The sequence below is a fragment of the Neophocaena asiaeorientalis genome, unplaced genomic scaffold (assembly GCF_003031525.2).
Source record: "Neophocaena asiaeorientalis asiaeorientalis breed wild unplaced genomic scaffold, Neophocaena_asiaeorientalis_V1.1 scaffold629, whole genome shotgun sequence".
Classification (NCBI taxonomy): domain Eukaryota; kingdom Metazoa; phylum Chordata; class Mammalia; order Artiodactyla; family Phocoenidae; genus Neophocaena; species Neophocaena asiaeorientalis.
Window position 1 is genome coordinate 2350360 of NW_020175468.1, and position 19461 is coordinate 2369820.

At 56.5% G+C, this 19461-nt stretch overlaps 3 protein-coding genes across 3 annotated transcripts; 2 read left to right on the forward strand and 1 right to left on the reverse strand.

Moving 5' to 3' along the window:
- Positions 1-4294: 4294 nt before the first annotated feature.
- SLC17A7 (solute carrier family 17 member 7) lies at positions 4295-9656 on the forward strand. The gene is made up of 11 exons (XM_024768635.1): positions 4295-4423; positions 5358-5476; positions 5763-5877; positions 5957-6044; positions 6313-6406; positions 6497-6629; positions 7281-7430; positions 7605-7737; positions 8398-8508; positions 8706-8833; positions 9065-9656. The coding sequence occupies exons 1-11, from the start codon at positions 4310-4312 to the stop codon at positions 9356-9358; spliced, it is 1479 nt and encodes a 492-aa protein (XP_024624403.1). The 5' UTR covers positions 4295-4309; the 3' UTR covers positions 9359-9656.
- A 1108-nt stretch (positions 9657-10764) lies between these two features.
- GFY (golgi associated olfactory signaling regulator) lies at positions 10765-13031 on the reverse strand. Its single transcript, XM_024768153.1, is given in 5 exon segments — positions 10765-10964; positions 11420-11539; positions 11542-11592; positions 11866-12269; positions 12271-13031. Coding segments are annotated over 5 exon segments (1536 nt in total).
- A 2498-nt stretch (positions 13032-15529) lies between these two features.
- Positions 15530-16322, forward strand: PTH2 (parathyroid hormone 2). The gene is made up of 2 exons (XM_024768122.1): positions 15530-15648; positions 16148-16322. The coding sequence occupies exons 1-2, from the start codon at positions 15530-15532 to the stop codon at positions 16320-16322; spliced, it is 294 nt and encodes a 97-aa protein (XP_024623890.1).
- Positions 16323-19461: the final 3139 nt, after the last annotated feature.

The following is a 19461-nucleotide window of genomic DNA, read 5'->3' on the forward strand; positions in this document are numbered from 1 at the left end:
GCCCTCGGGAGGCTGCACCGGTGAGCACGGTGGGGGTCCTGGGCGGGGAAGAGCACTAGGGTCCGAGGAGGACGCTCATTCCCACCTGGGCGCAGTCGGACAGCTAGACAGACGATACCCATGGGTGGGGGGGCACCCATCTGTCCAGTTTTCTCCCTCAGTCTCCGACGGCACCGCTCTCCCTAGTCTTGACTCATCCATCATTCTTCTGCGCCCCACCCCATCCCAGGCTCTGCTCTTTTCTCTGGGATTATATATCCCCCTCGCTTGGGTCTCTGACTCCCTCCCCCGCTTCTGGGTCTCCGTTCACCTATCTTCTCTTTGGCTCCTCTCTTGAGCTCTCTGTTCCTTCTCTCTAGGTCTCTGTTTCCTTTTATCTCTGAGTCTGTCCCGCTGTCTGGCCATTGCTCTCACTAGTTCTCTACAACCCCTCTGTCTAGGTCTTTGTCGCTCTCTCTCTGAATCTCTGTCCCCCAACTCCCTGCCCTAGGGTCTCTGACCCTCTCCTTTGGGTCTCTGACCCTCTCTGGGTTTTTATTTCTCCACCCCGGGTCTCTCCATCTCTGTGTGTTTGTCAGTTTCCATCTCTCAGAGAGTTTAATCTGAAGCTAAATCGGATTGGGGCCCATTGGTCCTTGTCCTTGAGGAGAGTTAAGCTGGGAGGAAGAAGCCAGGGTATCCTGGGTCTCCAGTGGAGAAGGGAGTTGCCGGCCAAAAATTAGGCTCCTGGGGTAAGACAGACTTCCCAAAGGGTACAGGCTAGAGCTCAGAGAGACCTCCTTCCAGCCAAGGAGATGACGCCAGTGACCTGGGTGTCCCCAGAGCAGTCTGGACACCTCTCCCGAGTCCCTCACCCCCAACCCCAGCCCTGGCTCCAAGTCAGAGAAATTACTCAGCTGCGGAGAAGCCTAAAAATATCTGGCCACAGTGCGGGGAGGAGATGGCCTCATCAGTACCATGCCCCTGCCGCCATTCCCTCAGACCCTTGGGTCCCCTTGGCCCACAGCTCTGATCCCATCTTTGATTGACCAGCTCACTAGACCATGCGAGTCCTTCTCTAAGTCTAATACTAGTCCTGCTTGCTGCAGATCACCTCCTAGCTCCAAAGTTACCCCACCCTCCAGTAACGTGAGAGATGGGGAAAAAAGCTGGACAGAAGGGAGGGGGCAGGAGGATGACAGTGATGGGAGAGGGGTGGGGAGATGAGATAACCTCACCCCTTCTTTTCCTAATCTTCCAGCCCCTCCCCACCCTTTTTCTCACCTCCTTTCACGAGTTTCTCAAAATACATCAGTGTGAAGTCAGGAGAGGGAGAGAGACGTGCTGGTGGAGGGGCTGGGAAGGGGGACGGCAGCGGGAGGGATGTGTTTCTCAGGCGCTCTCCCTCAGTCTCCGTTTCTCAGCTTCTCTGTGTTTGGGTTTCTCTCCATCTGTCTCTGCCTTACCGTCACCTCTCTGAGCTGCCTTCTGAGCCCCTACAGACCCCAGAGTTCAGGGCTCCCACCAGGACAGTCACCAAGGGGTTTGAGCCCAGAAGAGCATCTGAATCCTGGGGTTCACTTTGATGGTTGGCGAGAGGGGGGGAATGCCCTGTATTGGACATAACACCCTGATTCCTTTTAATCCTCTAGACAAAGATGGGAAAACTGAGGCACACTTGGAAAAGGGGGGGAAAACAATGGCTGAGTAAATATGGCATCATTCGAACCCAGGTCAGTCTCCCTACCAAGTCTGGGATGGAGGCTGCAGACTTCCTCGAGATGAGTGATGCTGGAGTGGGTGGAAAACTCCCTCAGACCAGGAAACACACGGTAACCCAGGTGACTTGGGACAAGGACAAGCGGGGGGGGGAAGGGGAATACAGGAGAGACAGGAGCCAAAATACCTCCTTTCTGAGAGCCAGGCCTTGAGACGGGTGATGCTGAGGGCCAGGAAGTGCTCAGGCCCCATTGCTACTCTTGTGTGTGACCTTGGACATGGTACTTCCGCTTCCTGAGCCTCAGTTTCCTCAGTTTTACAATAGGAAGATAAGGGAGAACCAAAGGGATATAAGAGGACAGAGACCTGGGAGCGGGGAGAGGGGAGTGGACTAAGAATCTGCAAAAGCAGAGGCAGAGACCCAGAGAGGGAGGTTGAGACACCGTTTTCATTTTGGTTACCTGCCTCCTAAGTGCTGCTTTTCCTCACCACCAAGTCCCTAGACCTGAGTTCCAGGCATCCAGAGAGGGAAAGAGACCCCATCCAGCGTCTCCCCTCTCTGTTCCTGTCCTCTGTGAAGCCTTGGGGCCACCTTCATCTCTACATCCCTGGTTCTCTTCTTCTGAAATGATAATATCACCTTGAAGTTCCCTCTTTGTAACCTCACATTCTACTCCTGCCCCCATTTTATAGGTATGGAATACTGAGACTGCCTCCTTCGGTTTAGAAAGCCTTGATCTAAGATCTATGTCCTAGTATTAGCAATGAATATCACATTTCAGGGGCTGCAATCATATCTTGAGTTTCAGAGTCAAATAGCATGTGAGAGCAACCTGGGTCCAATTCTAATCTCATTGGCTGGCCTGTTCTGATGGGGGGGGGCAGTCCCTACCACCCTGTGCTATTCGTTCTGGGGACTTCCATTCCCCTCTCTCTAGCTCTCTGCTCAGGGTCTCATTCCGCATCCCCCCAGGTTCTGTCTCCTCCCCCGTCGTTTTCTCCACCCACCCCCTGTTTCTTAACCCCCTCCTCCACTTCCTTAAGTTCTAGGATGGGGAGGGCTGCTGTTCTCATCTCTTCCACCCGCCTCCTCCCAGACCGTCTGGCTGTTCTTTCCTCCCCCGTCCCAGTCTCCCTCGCCTCCATCTGTTCTAGCCCTTTCCTGGGATCCAGCCCGATCCCCTGGCTGCCTACCCGCCTCGGAGAGGGGCCGCACCTCACAAGTCATATCCCTAGTCTGTCTCTTCTCACGCTCCTATAGTCTCTCCATCTTTCTCTCAGCGTTCTGGGTCTCTGCCTCTATGTTCTCTCTCCTGGGTTTCTGTCCCTACCTGACTTTGGGTCCCTCTCTGGGTTTCTGTCCCTTTCCTTCTCAGGGTCTTTGTTCTGTCCCCCACCTTCTCTCAGGGTCTCTGCCCCTGTCTTATTCTCTTCTTGACTGGATGTCTGTCTCTCTCTGTCTGGATATCTGTCCCCTTCTCTCTGGGTCTCTCTCCTTCCTCTGTGTCTCTGACCCTCTTTCTCTCAGCCTCTGCGCTCCCCACCCTGTCTCTGTAGCCCTCCCTTTGATTCTTTCCACACCTGTCTCAGGGCACCTCTTTCTCCCTGCAGCCTCTCTCTGGATTTGAGGTGGCCCTCCAAGTACCCTATACATCATCACAGACTCAATCCTGGATGCAGAACAGGCGGGGGCGAGAGCCTCGCTGGGGACTGAGCCAATCCCCCTACCAGGGCCATCTGTCCCTTGCCAGGACACCTCCCACCACTCCTCCTCCCTACCCCCTAGGCTGACAGCCTGAACTCAAGGTTCTCCAGGGATATCCAGCTGGGCTGCTGGATTCCAGTGCCCTGTACATCTCTGCACCCCCAATCCCTGGGAATGGGCTTCCAGTGGCTGAATGGAGTCAGCTGGATGTCAGGCCCACAACTGGTGCCTGGAAGCAGGGAAGGGCGTGCCACAGGGTGCAGGGGAGGAGCGGGGACCGTATATATAGCTGACGTGGCTGAGAAGCATCTGTTCTTTTGACACCTTTGCTGAAGCATCTCCTTAGCGCCTTTTGCTTCCTCAAATAGGCTCCTATCTGGAAGAGGGGGCTGGAGAGTGTCTCTGGACCTTGGCGGGGAGGGCTGGGGTCACAGGGTTTTGGATCGCAAAGGGTAGCCTGGGTCTAAAACAACTGAGTCAAGAGGTGACATGGCTGGGGGAGAAAGGAACTGAGGAGTTCCCCACTCGAGTCTTAGGGAGGAAGGGCCTGGGGGTGCGAATTCCTCATCTGAGGGAAATTGAGACCGAGGTCCAGATTCCTGGATCCAGAGGGGGAGAAGGGAGTCGGGGGCTGGACTTCTGGGGAAAGAGGGAGTGCAGGCTTAGAATCCCGGGTCTTGAAAAGCAGATTTTGCCCTGGACTGTTGTGTCATGGGAGGAGGGGGCTGGGGACTGGACGTCCGTGTCTGACCCTTGCTGCCTCTCAGTCTTCTGGAGAAGCGGCAGGAAGGTGCAGAGACGCTGGAGCTGAGTGCTGATGGGCGCCCGGTGACGACGCAGACCCGGGACCCGCCGGTCGTGGATTGCACCTGCTTTGGTCTCCCTCGCCGCTACATTATCGCCATCATGAGCGGCCTGGGCTTCTGCATCAGCTTCGGCATCCGCTGCAACCTGGGCGTGGCCATTGTCTCCATGGTCAACAACAGCACGACCCACCGCGGGGGCCACGTGGTGGTGCAGGTAGCTCAGGGCGGGCGCTACCTCAGGCTGCTGATAACACTGCCCACGCCCTCTGATGACGTCACACCCGCCGACACCACGCCCCTTCCACACCACAGCCTGAGTAGCCCCGCCCATTTGTGCTGCCCCCTCAGCTCCCTCTCATCTCGGGGCTCGTCCCTTCCTAAGCCCCGCCCCTATCTAAATGAACCTCCGCCCCTATTTGTTTCAGGTCTCTGATTTCAAAATGCAGACTGCCCGTCATTAGGTTCCCTATGTGTTGCCCCTGCTCCATTTTGGCCCTCCTAGCAACTTTACTACACCTGCGTCCCACAACTGTTCCAGTGTTGCATCTTAGTCCCAGGCGCAACTCAGGCTCCACCGTGAATTTTGATTCTGGATTTTCTGAAGTTCCACCGTTGCTTAAATCCCTCCCCCATCTGCTCTGGTCGTTACCTAAAGCCCCGCCTCATTTCAGACTTTCTCCCTATTTTAATTTCGGTATAGGCCATGACCCTGCCTCAGAAAAAAATTCCTGATTTGGGCTGTGGCCTACCCACCCCTTGTTCCCTTCCAATCAGGCCCGACCCTTTGGCTACTTCTTGTCCCTGCCTAGACCCCATCCTGGTCAATCAGCAAACGGTTTGTACATTGGTTAAAAGTGGAGAAAGAATCCCCACCCCCATATATGGGCCCCTAGACATTCAGAGAAGGGACCCTGAGACAGGGAAACAGGCAGAGCTAGGCTTCTAGGCAGCAACAGGCCCCACTGCTAAGGTAGTGCGGTCCCAGCAACATGGAGGAGCAGAGTTGGGGTAGGTGGCACGAGATCTGATTGGCAGGTGAGAGGGGATCCTTGTTGCTGATTGGATGAGGGACTGTCTGTGGGTGCTGATTGGTGGAGGAGCAGAACCTGGGGCAGAGATGCTGGTTTGATGTGACTTTTGGCCCACAGCAAGCTCAGTTCACCTGGGATCCAGAGACTGTTGGCCTCATACACGGCTCCTTTTTCTGGGGCTACATTGTCACCCAGATTCCTGGAGGATTTATTTGCCAAAAATTCGCAGCCAACAGGTATGGGGTGGGGTCTCAAAGTGGGCGGCAGAGTGTGGGTGGAGTTAGAGGGTTTGGCCTTGCATTTGGGGTCTGACTCCGGGAAAATGGGAGGAGCCTGGGTTCTGGACCGGGGTCCTAGAGAAAGGCGGGGCTTGTGATTGTGGAAGGTGGGGGGGTCACAGAGAAGGTGGGGCCTGGGGCTCGGGGGACGCAGGGCCTCGCCTGCTGTGGGAGGAAAGGGCAGAATCCTAGGTATGGCGGGATAGCTGGACTCTTTTCTCGGACCACGAACTCTTCCTATCAGGGTTTTTGGCTTTGCTATTGTGGCTACCTCCACTCTAAACATGTTGATCCCCTCGGCTGCCCGTGTCCACTATGGCTGTGTCATCTTCGTGAGGATCCTGCAGGGGTTGGTAGAGGTAAAGCTCCGCCCCCTATGACCCCCACCGCCGTTCTAGCTCCGCCTCTTCTCGTTGACTTTGGCTTTCTCCTCCCTAGGGGGTCACGTACCCTGCCTGCCACGGGATCTGGAGCAAATGGGCCCCGCCCTTAGAGCGGAGTCGCCTGGCAACAACAGCCTTTTGCGGTGAGAGGAAGGGGCTGGGATCCAGCCTTGTGAGTCTGAGGATGTAGGGGGCTGGAGTATGGACTCTTAGGTCTGAGGAAGGAGGGGATTGAGGGCTTGGACTCCTGGGTCTGAGAGAGGAGGGGGCTGGTGACCCAGACTGAAGTATCTGAGGGAGAAGGGGCTGTGGCCTGTGCATCTGTGTCCCAGAAAGGTGGGGGCTGGGAATCCGCTCTATTGCATTTGAGGGAGAATGGGACTCTTCTCCATCCTGTATCATCCCCCATAGGTTCCTATGCTGGGGCAGTGGTCGCGATGCCTCTCGCCGGGGTCCTGGTGCAGTACTCAGGATGGAGCTCTGTGTTCTACGTCTACGGTGAGGGGCCCGGACGCCTGGGTCCGGGTGGCGCTGGGGCAGAGAGAGGCCGGTCGTCACCTCGCTTCCATCCCCCTCCTGACCCCCCCCCCCCCAGGATATTCTGGTACCTGTTCTGGCTGCTTGTCTCCTACGAGTCTCCGGCGCTGCACCCTAGCATTTCCGAGGAGGAGCGCAAGTACATCGAGGACGCCATCGGCGAGAGCGCCAAACTCATGAACCCCGTCACGGTCCGGGCCCAAACCTGCGGGGCGGGGGCATGGTGGGGAGAGGAGAGATATCGAGGCGGGGACGCAGGAAAAAAATGGGCTTTGAACCCGCACTGCATGTAGATCTTGGTGGGCTTACATAGACATTTAGAGGAGACTTGATGGGAACGCAAGGTGGATGGAGCTAGAACCTAGGAGGCGGGGTTAAAGCCCGGAGAGAACGGCAATAGCAGGTGCTGAGAGCAGGGCGAGGTGGCCAGGTGGGCGGAACCACTGATGGGCGTGGTTAAACCTGCCGAGGCGGATTAGAATGTGAGGTTTTGCTTAGACCTTGGGGTGGGTGAGGCTAGAATTAGGGGGCGTAATTGGATGGAAAGAGACTCTTGGGTCCACATTTATGAGTCTCTGAAGGTCATCGTGGTCCCCGGACACCTGCCAACCTGAGGGCCACTGTAGAGTCGGGACCCCTGCATCCCTGAAGTGTTACTGTGAGGCTAGGACGCCAACGTTCCCATGGGGACGTGGTCAGGCTGGCGACCCTGCGTCCTTGGAGGTTTTAGTGAGATCGAGAAACCTGGGTCTCTGCGGGACTATAGTGGGAGCCCTATAGGGACACGGAGAGCGCCTAGCCCTGCTCTCTGTCTTAGCCGTCCCTCCTCTCGCCCACCACAGAAGTTTAACACACCCTGGCGGCGCTTCTTCACGTCCATGCCAGTTTACGCCATTATCGTGGCCAACTTCTGCCGCAGTTGGACGTTTTACTTGCTTCTTATCTCCCAGCCCGCCTACTTCGAAGAAGTGTTCGGCTTTGAGATCAGCAAGGTTGGGCCCAGAAAGGAGGGTGCTGAGGGAGCGGCGGGGGTTGAGGGGGGAAGGAGAGGGACCTGGATCCCAAAGGGTTGGAACGGGGCACAGGGAGGAGCCAGTGGTACCTGAGCCGTGGAGACCCTGGGCCCGTGGCCCCTGAGCCCCCTCCCTGTACGCCCGCTGGCGCAGGTGGGCCTGGTGTCAGCGCTGCCTCACCTGGTCATGACTATCATCGTGCCCATTGGAGGCCAGATCGCTGACTTCCTCAGGAGCCGCCGTATCATGTCCACCACCAACGTGCGCAAGTTGATGAACTGTGGGGGTGAGTGGGGCGGGGCCTGGATCTGGTCTGGGACAGCCTGGGAGGGGCAGAGCGCCGTGGGGCAGATCTAGGGGGCCGGACTCTGGGGAAGGGGCAGAGGTCAGAGGGCGTGCACAGGGGCGCGTCCAAAAAGGCTGAGCCAGAGTGAGACCAGACTTGGCTGGAACAGAATGGCAGGTGGCAGCCTCAGGGGCCGAGGGGTAGAAGGGCAAGGCAGGTATGGCCGTCCAGGTGGAGCAAAGGCGAGACCACGTTGAGTCTGGAAGGACGGGGTCTATACGAGGCTGGCCAGAGTAGGATGGGAACTGGGTGATGAAGAGGGGGGACCTGGAGAGACAAAGGTCAGTGTAATGAATAGGGACAGAGAGGGAAGGTGCGAAGGTGCCTGGGTGGGGCCTGGACCCTGCGTCTTCAGGGCGTGGCCTAGTCAGTGGGTGGGGCCACGGAGGGCCAGGTCGGGGCGGTGAGCCTGTGCGCGTGGTCAAGGGCCTGGCATTGGGAAGGTGAGGGCTTGGTTAGGGCGGGCGCGGACAGAATGGGGAACAAAGCCAGGGACAGGCGTGGAAGTGCCCAGACTGGGGCGAACAGGGGTCGGCTGCGGCGGGAACGGGTCTGGAGAGGCGTGGGGCGGCCTGCGCTCAGATAAGCGGCTCTCTGTAGGCTTTGGCATGGAAGCCACGCTGCTGCTGGTGGTCGGCTACTCGCACTCCAAGGGCGTGGCCATCTCCTTCTTGGTCCTCGCAGTGGGCTTCAGCGGCTTCGCCATCTCTGGTGAGAACCGCCGATCCGCCCCTTGGGGGAACTCTGGTCACCTCTGTGGGGAACTTCCTGGCTCAGGAAGGGGACTTCCCAGCCTCGCAAAAGGTTGACTCGAAAGAGCAAAACGGCGGGGAGGGGGGGAGGTAGGGGTGGGGGAGGAGTCACTCGAGCGAAAATCGGCTGTGACGTCTCCTGGCTCGCCTCGCCAGGGTTCAACGTGAACCACCTGGACATCGCCCCGCGCTATGCCAGCATCCTCATGGGCATCTCCAACGGCGTGGGCACGTTGTCCGGCATGGTGTGCCCCATCATCGTGGGTGCCATGACTAAGCACAAGGTCCGTGCACGGGCCCTGACCCACTTGCCCTCCAAATTTGTGTATATTACCTTCCTGACGTGTATCACCCTCCCTGGGCTCCATCCCTGCCCTCTCTGGGTCTCTTTCAGCCTCTTTCTGGATCTCGGTCTCCCTTTCTCTGGGCCTCCCCCCCCCCGCCCCACTCAGGTTCTTTCTCCACCTCCCGTTTCTCTGTCCTCTGACTTCACCTCACCATTGTCCCCTCCCCAGACTCGGGAGGAGTGGCAGTACGTGTTCCTCATTGCCTCCCTGGTGCACTATGGAGGAGTTATCTTCTACGGGGTCTTCGCTTCCGGAGAGAAGCAGCCATGGGCGGAGCCTGAGGAGATGAGCGAAGAGAAATGTGGCTTTGTTGGCCACGACCAGCTGGCTGGCAGTGACGAAAGCGAAATGGAGGATGAGGCTGAGCCCCCCGGGGCACCCCCTGCTCCCCCTCCCTCCTATGGAGCTACACACAGCACAGTTCAACCCCCAAGACCCCCACCCCCTGTCCGGGACTACTGACCATGTGCCTCCCACTGGATGGCAGTTTCCAGGACCTCCATTCCACACATCTCTGGCCTGAGTGACAGTGTCAAGGAACCCCAGTCCTCTCTGTCCTGCCTCAGGCCTAAGAAGCACTCTCCCTTGTTCCCAGTGCTGTCAAATCCTCTTCCCTCCCAATTGCCTCTCAGGGGTAGTGAAGCTGCAGACTGGCAGTTTCAAGGATACCCAAATTCCCCTAAAGGTTCCCTTCTCCACTTTTTCTGCCTCAGTGGTTTCAAATCTCTCCTTTCAGGGCTTTATTTGAATGGACAGTTCAATCTCTCACTCTCTCTTGTGGTTTTGGGCACCTCCCCCTTTCCTTGAACCCCAGGGACTCTCAGGCTAAGCCCTGAGATTACTCAGCCCCCCCCTCCCCTTTCAGAAAAATTCAAGGTCTTCCTCTAGAAGTTTCAAATCTCTCCCAACTCTGTTCTGCATTTTCCAAGTCGGTTTACCTAATCACCCATCCCTGCCATACTAGGGATTGATTCTCACCAGCGTTTCTGAGGGGAAATGGCAGTTTCAAGCACCCCCCCAAAAAACAAATGCCCCAAGACCTTCTCCCTAGCTTAGCACAATACCTAGGGAAACAACCAAAATGGCAGTTTTAACAATATGCCTCTCTTCACTCCCATGCACTTTTTCTGACACGGTTTTCAGGTCTAAATAGTGGCTGCTCAAGTCCATCAACTAAATGGTTTGAAGCCACCGGCATTGAACTTTCCCATGGCGGTTTCAAGACGCTCCTCTTCCCCCCAATTCCTTGCACTTTATTCTTCTGGGTGGTTTCAAACTGCCCTCATTTTCTCAGTGGCCATTTGTTGCCTCCCTCAGGGGCTAAATGACTCCAAATCTGGGATCCTTCCCATCTCAGATTCCCCTATTTCGGCTTAGAATTTGGGGAACATATATAGGAGAAGTCACAGAATCCCAGGAAAGGGAATGGGGCTGGGGAAAAGGGGTGCTTTTCCCCGGGGCAGGGTTGTGTCTTTGTGTCTCTGTCTCTGTGATTGTAAATCCTGCCCTGCCCCTCTCCCAATAAAATGCTTTGGTGTACACACCCAGTCGTCATTGGCCTTGGGAGTCCCCAACACGCTTCTCCCTGACACCTAGGAGTCCAGGCCCCCAGCCTCCTCCCTCCTCACATCCGGGATTCTAGGACCCCAGCCACTCTCCTCCCCCAGGACTTAGGCCAGATGAGTTGTCTAGCTGTGGGAACACGTGATTTATTCGTCCTCAGAATATGTTTTCCACTGATATCTAAAGCATCTATCTCTGCATGTAGGACCCTCTATCCGAGAGGACCCCTATGTAGCAAAGCAGTCCAGGAGGACAGGACCTCTGGGTCATTCCTCCGTCCGGGGAAGGTGCAGGTCTTGAGGGGCTCACACGAAGTTGTTGGGGAGCGTGGAGGGGGAGAGAGGTTCCAGGCGCTGGGGGCGGCCCCCGCGGGGCGGCGGAGGCAGCTTGGGTGGCAGTGGGGGGGTGGGCAGTGGCTGCTTGGTAGCGATGTGTGAAGGGACCCAGGCGTCCGGCGCATAAACGTAGAGGTTGTAGGGGTCCTTCGGGGCGCCCAAATGCATAACTGCGGACAAAGGAACGAGGTCACCCATAGGCTGACAGGGGGCCTGTCCCCTCTCCTGAGCCGCTGGCCAATGAGGAGACAGGGAATAGGATTCCGACCTTCCATTGGAGCGGGGTTTTCGAATTAAAGGACCCCTGAATAGATGAGGGGGCGTGGCGCCCACGCAGAAGGGGCGGGGCCTGCCGCGCTCCTGGAGGGGGAAGGGGCGGGGCTTGTAGGGAACTGAGGCTCCGAGCGTGCGGCAACTCCCGGCTGGGCTGGGGGCGGAACTGGACATGTGTGTGTGAAATTTCAAAAGATTGGGGGGCAGAACCTGACCCTGGAGGGTTCAGGGCTTCTACTGACCTTGGATGGGGACCTGTACTTTTAGGTAGGGCGCCCTGAAGTGCCAGGCGAAACCAGGTTAAGGAAACGTGCAGGCATTCAAGGAGCGGGACGCTACAGGGGTTGCTCACCCGGTTCATCTCCGTTGTTCGGGAGCCGGTGGTGTGTGAAGGGCCGGTGTCGAGCCGCCTGGCGGTAGAGACACCACAGGAGCAGGAAAATGCCAATAAGCAGCCCGGTCCCGGCGAGGATAGGCACAGGGCCCCGCCTGCCTCGCCCGGGGGACGCCCCACCAGGGTCACACCTGAAGGAAGGAGGCCCAGGAACAGCAGTCTAAACTCCTAGCACCCTCCACCCTCAGACCCAGGAATCCAGATGCCACCCTCCTCCTCCCTTGGATCCGGAAGCCCCGGCCCCCAGTCTCTCCTCCCTCAGACCCTGCAGTACCAGCCCTCAGCCTCCTCCCCCCTTCAGACTCCGAAGAGGGGCTTACAGCCTTCTCCTCCTTTCGACCCAGAAGTCCGGCTCCCAGGGCCCTCCTCCCTCAGACCCAGGAGTCCGGATCCTAGTCCCTCACCAGGCTCCTTCACTCGCTCCACCACGATGATAGTGTTGACTCTTTCACCTCGGCTGCGCCGCTGGGGGGCCCGCAGAGTGACAGGGGCCGGCTGATTGGGGGGCCCTGGAGGAGCAGGGGACCTCACAATCCGGGCTGAGGGAGGAAAGGCGTCGATCCCTTTAGGGCTAGAGTTCTGGGGGACTTTCAGATCAACGGCCCCAGGAGATTCTGAGGTGGGCAATTTAAGGGCGTCGGGCCGGGTGGCTGCAAGGGTTTCTGATTTGGGATTCAGGCGCAGCTCATTTAGGGCAGTAACTTCTTCCTTGAAGGGTGCAGGCGTTTCTGGAGGAAGACTAGTGGAGATCTCAGGATCAGAGGCTGGGAGAATCTCTGTTGCATCTTGGTAGGGGGGAGTGGGGAATTTCAGTGGGGTTGGGATTGTGGCCTACATGAGACGCTGGGTGGGGGGTTTCAGTAGGGTCAGAATGGAGTGTCTGGAGGAATTCAGAATTTGGGGTCTCAGTGGTGTCAGGGTCATGGGTCTCCGGAGATCTGGGGTCAAAGGTCTTGGTGGGGTCAGGATTTGGGATCTCAGGGGCTTCTGCATGTGAGATTTCAGTGGAGCTATGTTTGGAAATCTCTGGGGATTCTTGGTGTGGAGTTTGTGTAGGGGCAGTGTTTGGGGTTTCAGGAAATTCTGGGTGTGAAGTTTTGAAGGAATTAGGTTTGGGGGTCTCAGAGAATTCTGTGTGTGGAATTTCAGTTGGGTCAGGTTTGGGGGTCTCAGAAGGTTCTGGATATGTCATTTTGGAGGGTTTAATTTGGAGGGTGTCCAGGGATTCTGATATTGAGGTGTTGAGTGAGTTAGGTTTGGGGGCCTCAGGAGACTCTGGGTGTGGGCTGTCTCGGAGGTCAGTGTTGGGGGTCTCAGTGAATTCCAGGGGGGAGGGCTCAGGGGAAACCGCATGAGGTGTCTTGCAGGGCTCAGGATAAGCGGTCCTGGGGGATTCTGGGTTAGGCCCATTGAGAGTGGAATTTTCAGATGCAGGAGGGGAGGGCTGAGAGGGGTGGTCTATCCTCGAGAAGTCGGAACCCTCAGGCGGTGAGGCCCAAGGGGCAGCCTTGGAACCCAGCCAGGCGAAGAGAAAGACGAGAAGCAAGAGGATCGGGCTGAAGGATTTCATAGCTCTGGAATTTACCTGTAGCAGTGGGAGAGCGGGAAGGAAGGGGTTAAAGCCAGAAGTCGCCAGGGAGGCGACGCCGGAGGCCACGCCCACTGGTCTCCGGGTAGACCGCGTCTCCGCCCAGCTCGGGGCGCTGGGTAAAGAAGCCACCTGCAACTCCCTGAAGGCTGCGAGGCGGTAGCCGCCGTAGCTAAGGGAGACTGAGACGCAGGGCTTCTTGGGAGTCGTAGTAAATTTCCTTATCTGTTTCCCTAAGGGGTCCCAGGAAAATTGGGAAAGAAACACACCTTTCCAAGCCCCCAGACCTCCTTGACTTCGGCTTCGAAGGGTGTAGACCTCTGAGGGGAACATGGGATTTCTTCCTCTCCAAGGGCCCTGCGGACACCTTGACTCAACAGTTGTTTACATTAGAGGAAGCTCAGAAGGAAGGCCTGGGGGCTGGGGGCCTGAACGCCTGGATTTGAGGGAGGAGGGGGCCTAAATGCCTGTAACTGGAGGAGGAGGGAGACTCCTGGATCCTGGTCAAGAAGGCTGCTGGGGGTTCAGCCTCCTGGCTCCCAGAGGGTGGAGGGCCCTAAATGTGGGTCTAAATTCTTAATTCTTTAGAAAAGAGAGGCTTGAAGGTTCAGATGCCTAGAATTTTGAGGGAGCAAAGCTTGGAGGGGGGCTGGATTACAGGGGAGGAAGGAAATGGGTGTCTGGAACTCTTGGGTCCTGAGTTAGAAGGAAATTGGGAACCCTGGAGATAGGTGTATAAAGGTCTGGATTCCTCAGCCTTCAGGAGGAAAAAGCTGTGGGGCAGGACTCAGGTCTCTGTTTATTGAGGATGGAGCTGGGATCTCAAGGTCTCAGGGGCTGGTCTGGGGCAGAGATGCCTAGGTCTGTGGTCAGGTGGAGGTGGGGTGGGCGTACACCCAAATGAGACAGTGTCACTTGGGGTTTGGGGTCTCTTACCTGCTCAGTGGGGTCCAAGATAACAACAGGTGAGCAGAGCTGAATGCAGAGATCAGTGAATGCTGCAGAATGGCTCTGGGCAGGGCAGCAGGAGGTAGGGTCCCAGGGGTGCACATGACGCACCTGACCCCCACCCTGGGGATCCTGGGAGCCTAGCAACAGGCTTGAACTTTTAAAGGGACAGAGATAAGGGACATTGTCTCTGGAGCGGGTAAGGGAGTTAGGGACTGGATCATTTGGTGGAGGGATGTGGCCCAACCAAACTCTCCTCCCTGTGAAGCCAGGAGTCCCAGCCTTCTGCCCTCTCCTACACCCAAACCCAAGAATCCAGGTCTCGGGTAGCCTCCCACTTCAAGAGCCAGGAGTCGGGACCCTCAGACCTCTCCCCAGACCCAGGAATCCAGTTTCCCAGAGCCAGGCTCTGTTCCCTCCTCTCCGGGGAACTAGGAGTCTAGGTTCCCATCTCCTGTCAATCAGAGATTCAGATTGCTACTGCCCTTTGGGACTTCCCAACCTTTGCCTACCATTCCATTGTGTAGACAGCAACCCTCTTAAGGGCCAGTGTTAGGGGGATTGGGCCTTATCTTCACAACACCCCCAAGTTCCTCCCCGGGAAGGGCTTGGACACATCCTCAGGGTAGTCAGGGTCCTTGTCTGTCTCTTTCCCCTCTTTGCAGTGTCTCTAAGACTTTCCTGATTTTGCCTGTCACTATACCTGCCTTCACCGTCCCTCCCCCCACACATACCCTTCGCTTTCTCCTACCAACCCTCTCCCCCCACTTCTCATCCTTTCTTTCTGGTTTTCTCACTGTCTGGATTCATCTCTGGACCTCTCTGCCCAGGCTGGCTGTCCTTCCATTTCCTGTCGTTCTGAGTCCTCTTTCCCTCATTCCTCCATCTCTAGCTGGCTCTCTTGGTCCCTTTCCCTCTCTTTTCTCTCTTCCTTCCTTTTCCCTTCTTTCTTCCTCTGTTGCTCCCTTTCTTCCTCTCTTCCCTTTTCTCTGTCATTCTGTCTTTGTCCTTCCCTGTCATGGTTACTTCATCTCTTTGTGTCTCTGCTTCTCCCCATCAGTCCCTCTTCTGCTGCTTCCCCCATCTCTCTTTCTCTCTCTGTGTCTCTGGCTTCTGCTCTGATGGTCCTTCCGCCGGTCTCTATTTTTATCCCTCTGACACACCCCCTGTGTCCACTTCTCTGTCTGTCTCTCCCCCTCCCAATTCTCTTCAGGTCCCAGCTCCTGGTCCCAATTAGTGGGTGGCCGCTAAGGCAGCGGCGGGGCCCCCACCCCCGGCTCCTCATTATCGCTGGCGGCTCCTAATGAGCCGGTGTGGGGGGGTGACCTGGCGCCCCCAGCCCCCTGGTCTGCGTCACTGCCCGCTGCGGGGGTTGTGGAGGCGATATAAGGGGGCTGCCAGCCTCACTGCCGGAACCCACTGCGCGGTAGGGGGCCCCGCAGACGGGCTGCAGGGGGTGGGTGGACGGTGGGGTCGGGGTTCTGGGCCAGAACACGGGCCTCACTGAGCTCTTTCCTGTCTCTCCACAGGTGATGGAGACCCGCCAGGTACCCAGGAGCCCCCGAGCACGGCTGCTGCTGCTGCTGCTACTTGTGTCCTGGGGCCACCGCACCGCCTCAGGAGCCGCCCTGCCTCCCGCGGGGGTCTTCAGGTACGTAGGACATCCAGGTCTCCCAGGAAGGGTGCAGACTCAGAGAGGTGGGGAGAGACCCAAAGAGAATGGGGAACAGAGGCTCAGAAAGGGGGAACAGAGACCCAGAGAGAGGACAGAGATGGGGGGTGGACAGGGAATCAGCAAGACAAAGAGATACACAAGGATTCTGAGAAAGGCTTTGAGAGACTTGAAAGGAGCCGAAGCAGGAACGGGTTTGTTCCTTGAGCAACGTTTATTGGGTCTTGGTGTGTGCCAGGCATGCGCAGGGCGCTGGGGCCGGACAGGTGCATCAGACTCGGTCTCTGTACTCAGGAGGCTCCGAACGTGGTGAACACAGAGACGGAGACCCAAACAGAGAAACAGAGAGACAGGGGACAGAGACTGAGCCACTCCACAGACGGTGCAGTAACAGGGCTTCGAGTTAGACCGCGGAGAGGACAGGTGGCGGGCGGCGGGCCCGGACACATGGAAACCGCCTCTTTTCATCTCCCGGCAGACTCCACACCCCCAGCCGGGCTTGGGCGGTTCCGGCCACCCCCCAGTCGCGTCGGAGCCTGGCGCTGGCGGACGATGCGGCCTTCCGGGAGCGCGCGCGGCTGCTGGCCGCCCTAGAGCGCCGCCACTGGCTGAACTCCTACATGCACAAGCTGCTGGTGCTGGACGCGCCCTGAACGTCCCGTCCGCCCCACCTTAATAAAGACCCTGCTGTGCGTCGGGACTGCGCCTCCTTCCTGCGCCTCTGTGTGTGTGTGTGTGTGTGTGTGTGTGTGTGTGTGTGTGTGCGCGCGCGCGCACGGGGGCGTCTACCTCCAGTTCCCTCTCTCATCTCTCCCTCTACTCATCCTGTCTCTCTCTGCACTACCGCCCCAGCTCTGTTCTTTCCTCTCACTCTGTGCCTTTGTCCCTCTCCACTCGCATATCTGCTCCCACCCCACCCCCGATTCTGTCCCCTTCTCCTCTTGTTCTTTGTAACCTCCCAGGTCTCTGTCCCCCTCCGAGTCACTGCCCCTTTCTCTGGGTCTCTGTTGCTCTCTGGGTATCTGTCCTTCTCTGAGTCTCTATACTTCGTTTTCACCCTCATGGCTTCCCGGCCTTCTGGGGAATCTCTGTCTCCTCTCTCAACTCTTCTTTCTGCCTAAAACTCTTCCTTCCATTCTTAACCACTTTCTTTTTTCTTTGCCTGACTCCTTCGTGTCTTTTATTTTTCTTTCTTTCTTTCTTTCTTCTTTTAGGTCTTCGTCTCTCTCCCGGCTCTCATTTTCTCTGAATTTCTCTTTTTCCGCTCTCGCATCACTTCCCGACTTCTCTTTGGGCGCAGTGGAAAGTTGGGGGGGGGCGGCGATGGGGGGACTCTGGAGATGCATCTGCCATTCAAAACCGGGTTCCCCTAAACCTACTTGTGTGGTATTGGGAACGGCTTCTAACCTTCCAGCCTCCTTTCCCTCATTATTTTGAGGATTAAACCAGATACACCATTAGAAGACTTAAGTACGCCCTTCTGGAAGCAAAACACATTAGAAAAGGGTTTCCAGGAATTCCCTGGTGATGCAGTGGTTAGGACTCGGCGCTTTCACTCCTGGGGCGAGTTCAATCCCTGGTCAGGGAACTAAGATCCCGAAAGCCACGGGGCCGCAGCCCCCCAAAATAAAATAAAAAATAGAGAAGGGTTTCTGCCTCTCTTGCAGCAGGCTGCAGCAGTTTCTTCAGGGTTTTCTAACTGCACGCCTCCCGGGAGACCATTGGGGCACCTGGTCGGGGCGGGAGGAGAGGGGAAAGGAGAAAGGCATTAGGCTCCTGGAGGCACGGGACGGAGGCGGGGAAACACCTGGCCCACCGGTGAAGGAAGTAAGGAAGCAGCCAATCAGAATCAATCTCTCTCTCTCTCTCTCTCTCTCTCTCTCTCTCTCTCTCTCTCTCTGCTCGGCCAGCCCTTCCGCCCCGCCCCTCAGTGGTGACCATGGCAACTCACTCCCTTAACTGGACTGCGAGGTTTCTGAACCTAGCTCCCGTGGCGCAGCTCGCACGGACTGCGCTCTGATTGGCCTAGAGAAGAGAGTGGAGCTGGGCGAGTCGACGTGAGGAAAGGGGGCGGGGCTAGAGCTTGGTGATTGGCAAGCTCTCCCGTAATTTGCATTTCCGAGAGGCGGACCGCGCCCTAATTGGCCGTTAGGCTGTGGGGTGTGGCCTGCTTCCCTGTTATTCAGGAATACTGAACAATGAATAACTGTATTTATTCCTTACAACTATCTGGAGTTGGCCAAATTTTACAAAGAAACATGGCTCTGAAAGTTGTCAGCGCTAGTGAAGGATAATTGGAACCCAAACCTGTGCAACTTCAGAAGTCTAGACCATTCCACTACTCTCATGGAGAAATAGAATTAAAATGTTATGAGCAGTTACTATATGCTGGGCACTCTTCCACATACCATTGTATTGGCTCTTTCAGCCTCACAACCCTGTGAGAAGCCTCATCCTCTGTTTGCTGAAGGGCCTGGTAACTCCGTCTTGGCCTGTGCTCTTCCTGTACTTCCTCCCCACGTCTCCTTTTTTTTTTTTTTTAATTAATTAGGCTGCGCAGGGTCTTATTTGCGAGAATCTTCGTTGCAGCATGCGGGATCTAGTTTCCTGACCAGGGATCGAAACTGGTTCCCCTGCGTTGGGAGCGGGGAGTCTTAACCACGGGACCACCAGGGAAGTCCATCCTCCCAGATTGCTTGTCTAGCATTTGAGGCTTTTCACAAAATGGTGCCCCAAACCCCTTCCCTTCTCACTCTACTCCCTTCTCCTCAGGAAATTTCAGCAATCCCCACATTTCAATCACCATCACAGCTAATAACATCCAGACCCCCATTTCTAGACTGAAAGCTCAGTGCTCAGGGCTCCAGCCACTTCTTGGAACCCAGACACTCACTCCTCCCCACATGAGCTCAGAGTGTCCCCCACAAGCCCACCCCTTCTCATGGGTTGCCTATGTTGGGAATGGCTCCACTCTCTACCAGTCACTGGGTCAGATGCAGGTGCAGTCCTTGCCCCTTCCCTCTTCATCCTCCTTCATAGCCTGTCAGTCCTGGCTCTGTCCTTCCTGCTCTGCCTCTTTCTGCCCTGCCCTTTTTTCTATCCATGCACCCAGCCCAGCTCAGGCCTCATGCTCTCTCACCTGGACCATGGCCCCAAGCCTTCTCCCCACCTCCTGCCTCCAGCCTCACTCCATTATTATTCATCCTCTGTACAGGCTCAGAAGGTCTCTTTCCCACCCAGAGTTGATTCTGCCCCTTCCCTGATCACAGCACTTTCTTGGGCACTTGGCAGTAGAGTTCAAGCTGGTGTTCAAAACCCTTAATGGGCTCTTGTCTGCCTATCTTTTTTCTCACAATTCTAAAGCCTCAAATCCTTCCCTGGCTTTTTTTTTTTTTTTTTAAATCCAAGCAACATGGTGCTGCCTATGGCTTTCTACACACAGAGGTGATTTCCAACCACCTGGTCTTCACACACTTTTTTCCCTCTGCCTGGGACACCCTCCCCCGCCTCTGTTTACTATAACCAACCTTACCCATCTTCCAAGACTAAATGCAGACGTCACCTATTTGGGAAGAAATCTCTAACCTCCCAGGCTGGGTTAGGTGCTTTTCCTGAGCTCTCACAGAGCCTGTAGCTACCTATATCACTGTCCTGCCTGGCTCAAAGCTCTCCCAAGGAAGCCTCTACAGTGCTGAAACTGTTCTATATCTTGACCTGGGTTTTGGTTTCATGGATGTTTACATGTGCAGTAATTTATCCAGCTGATACTTGATTTGTCCATTTATCATTGTA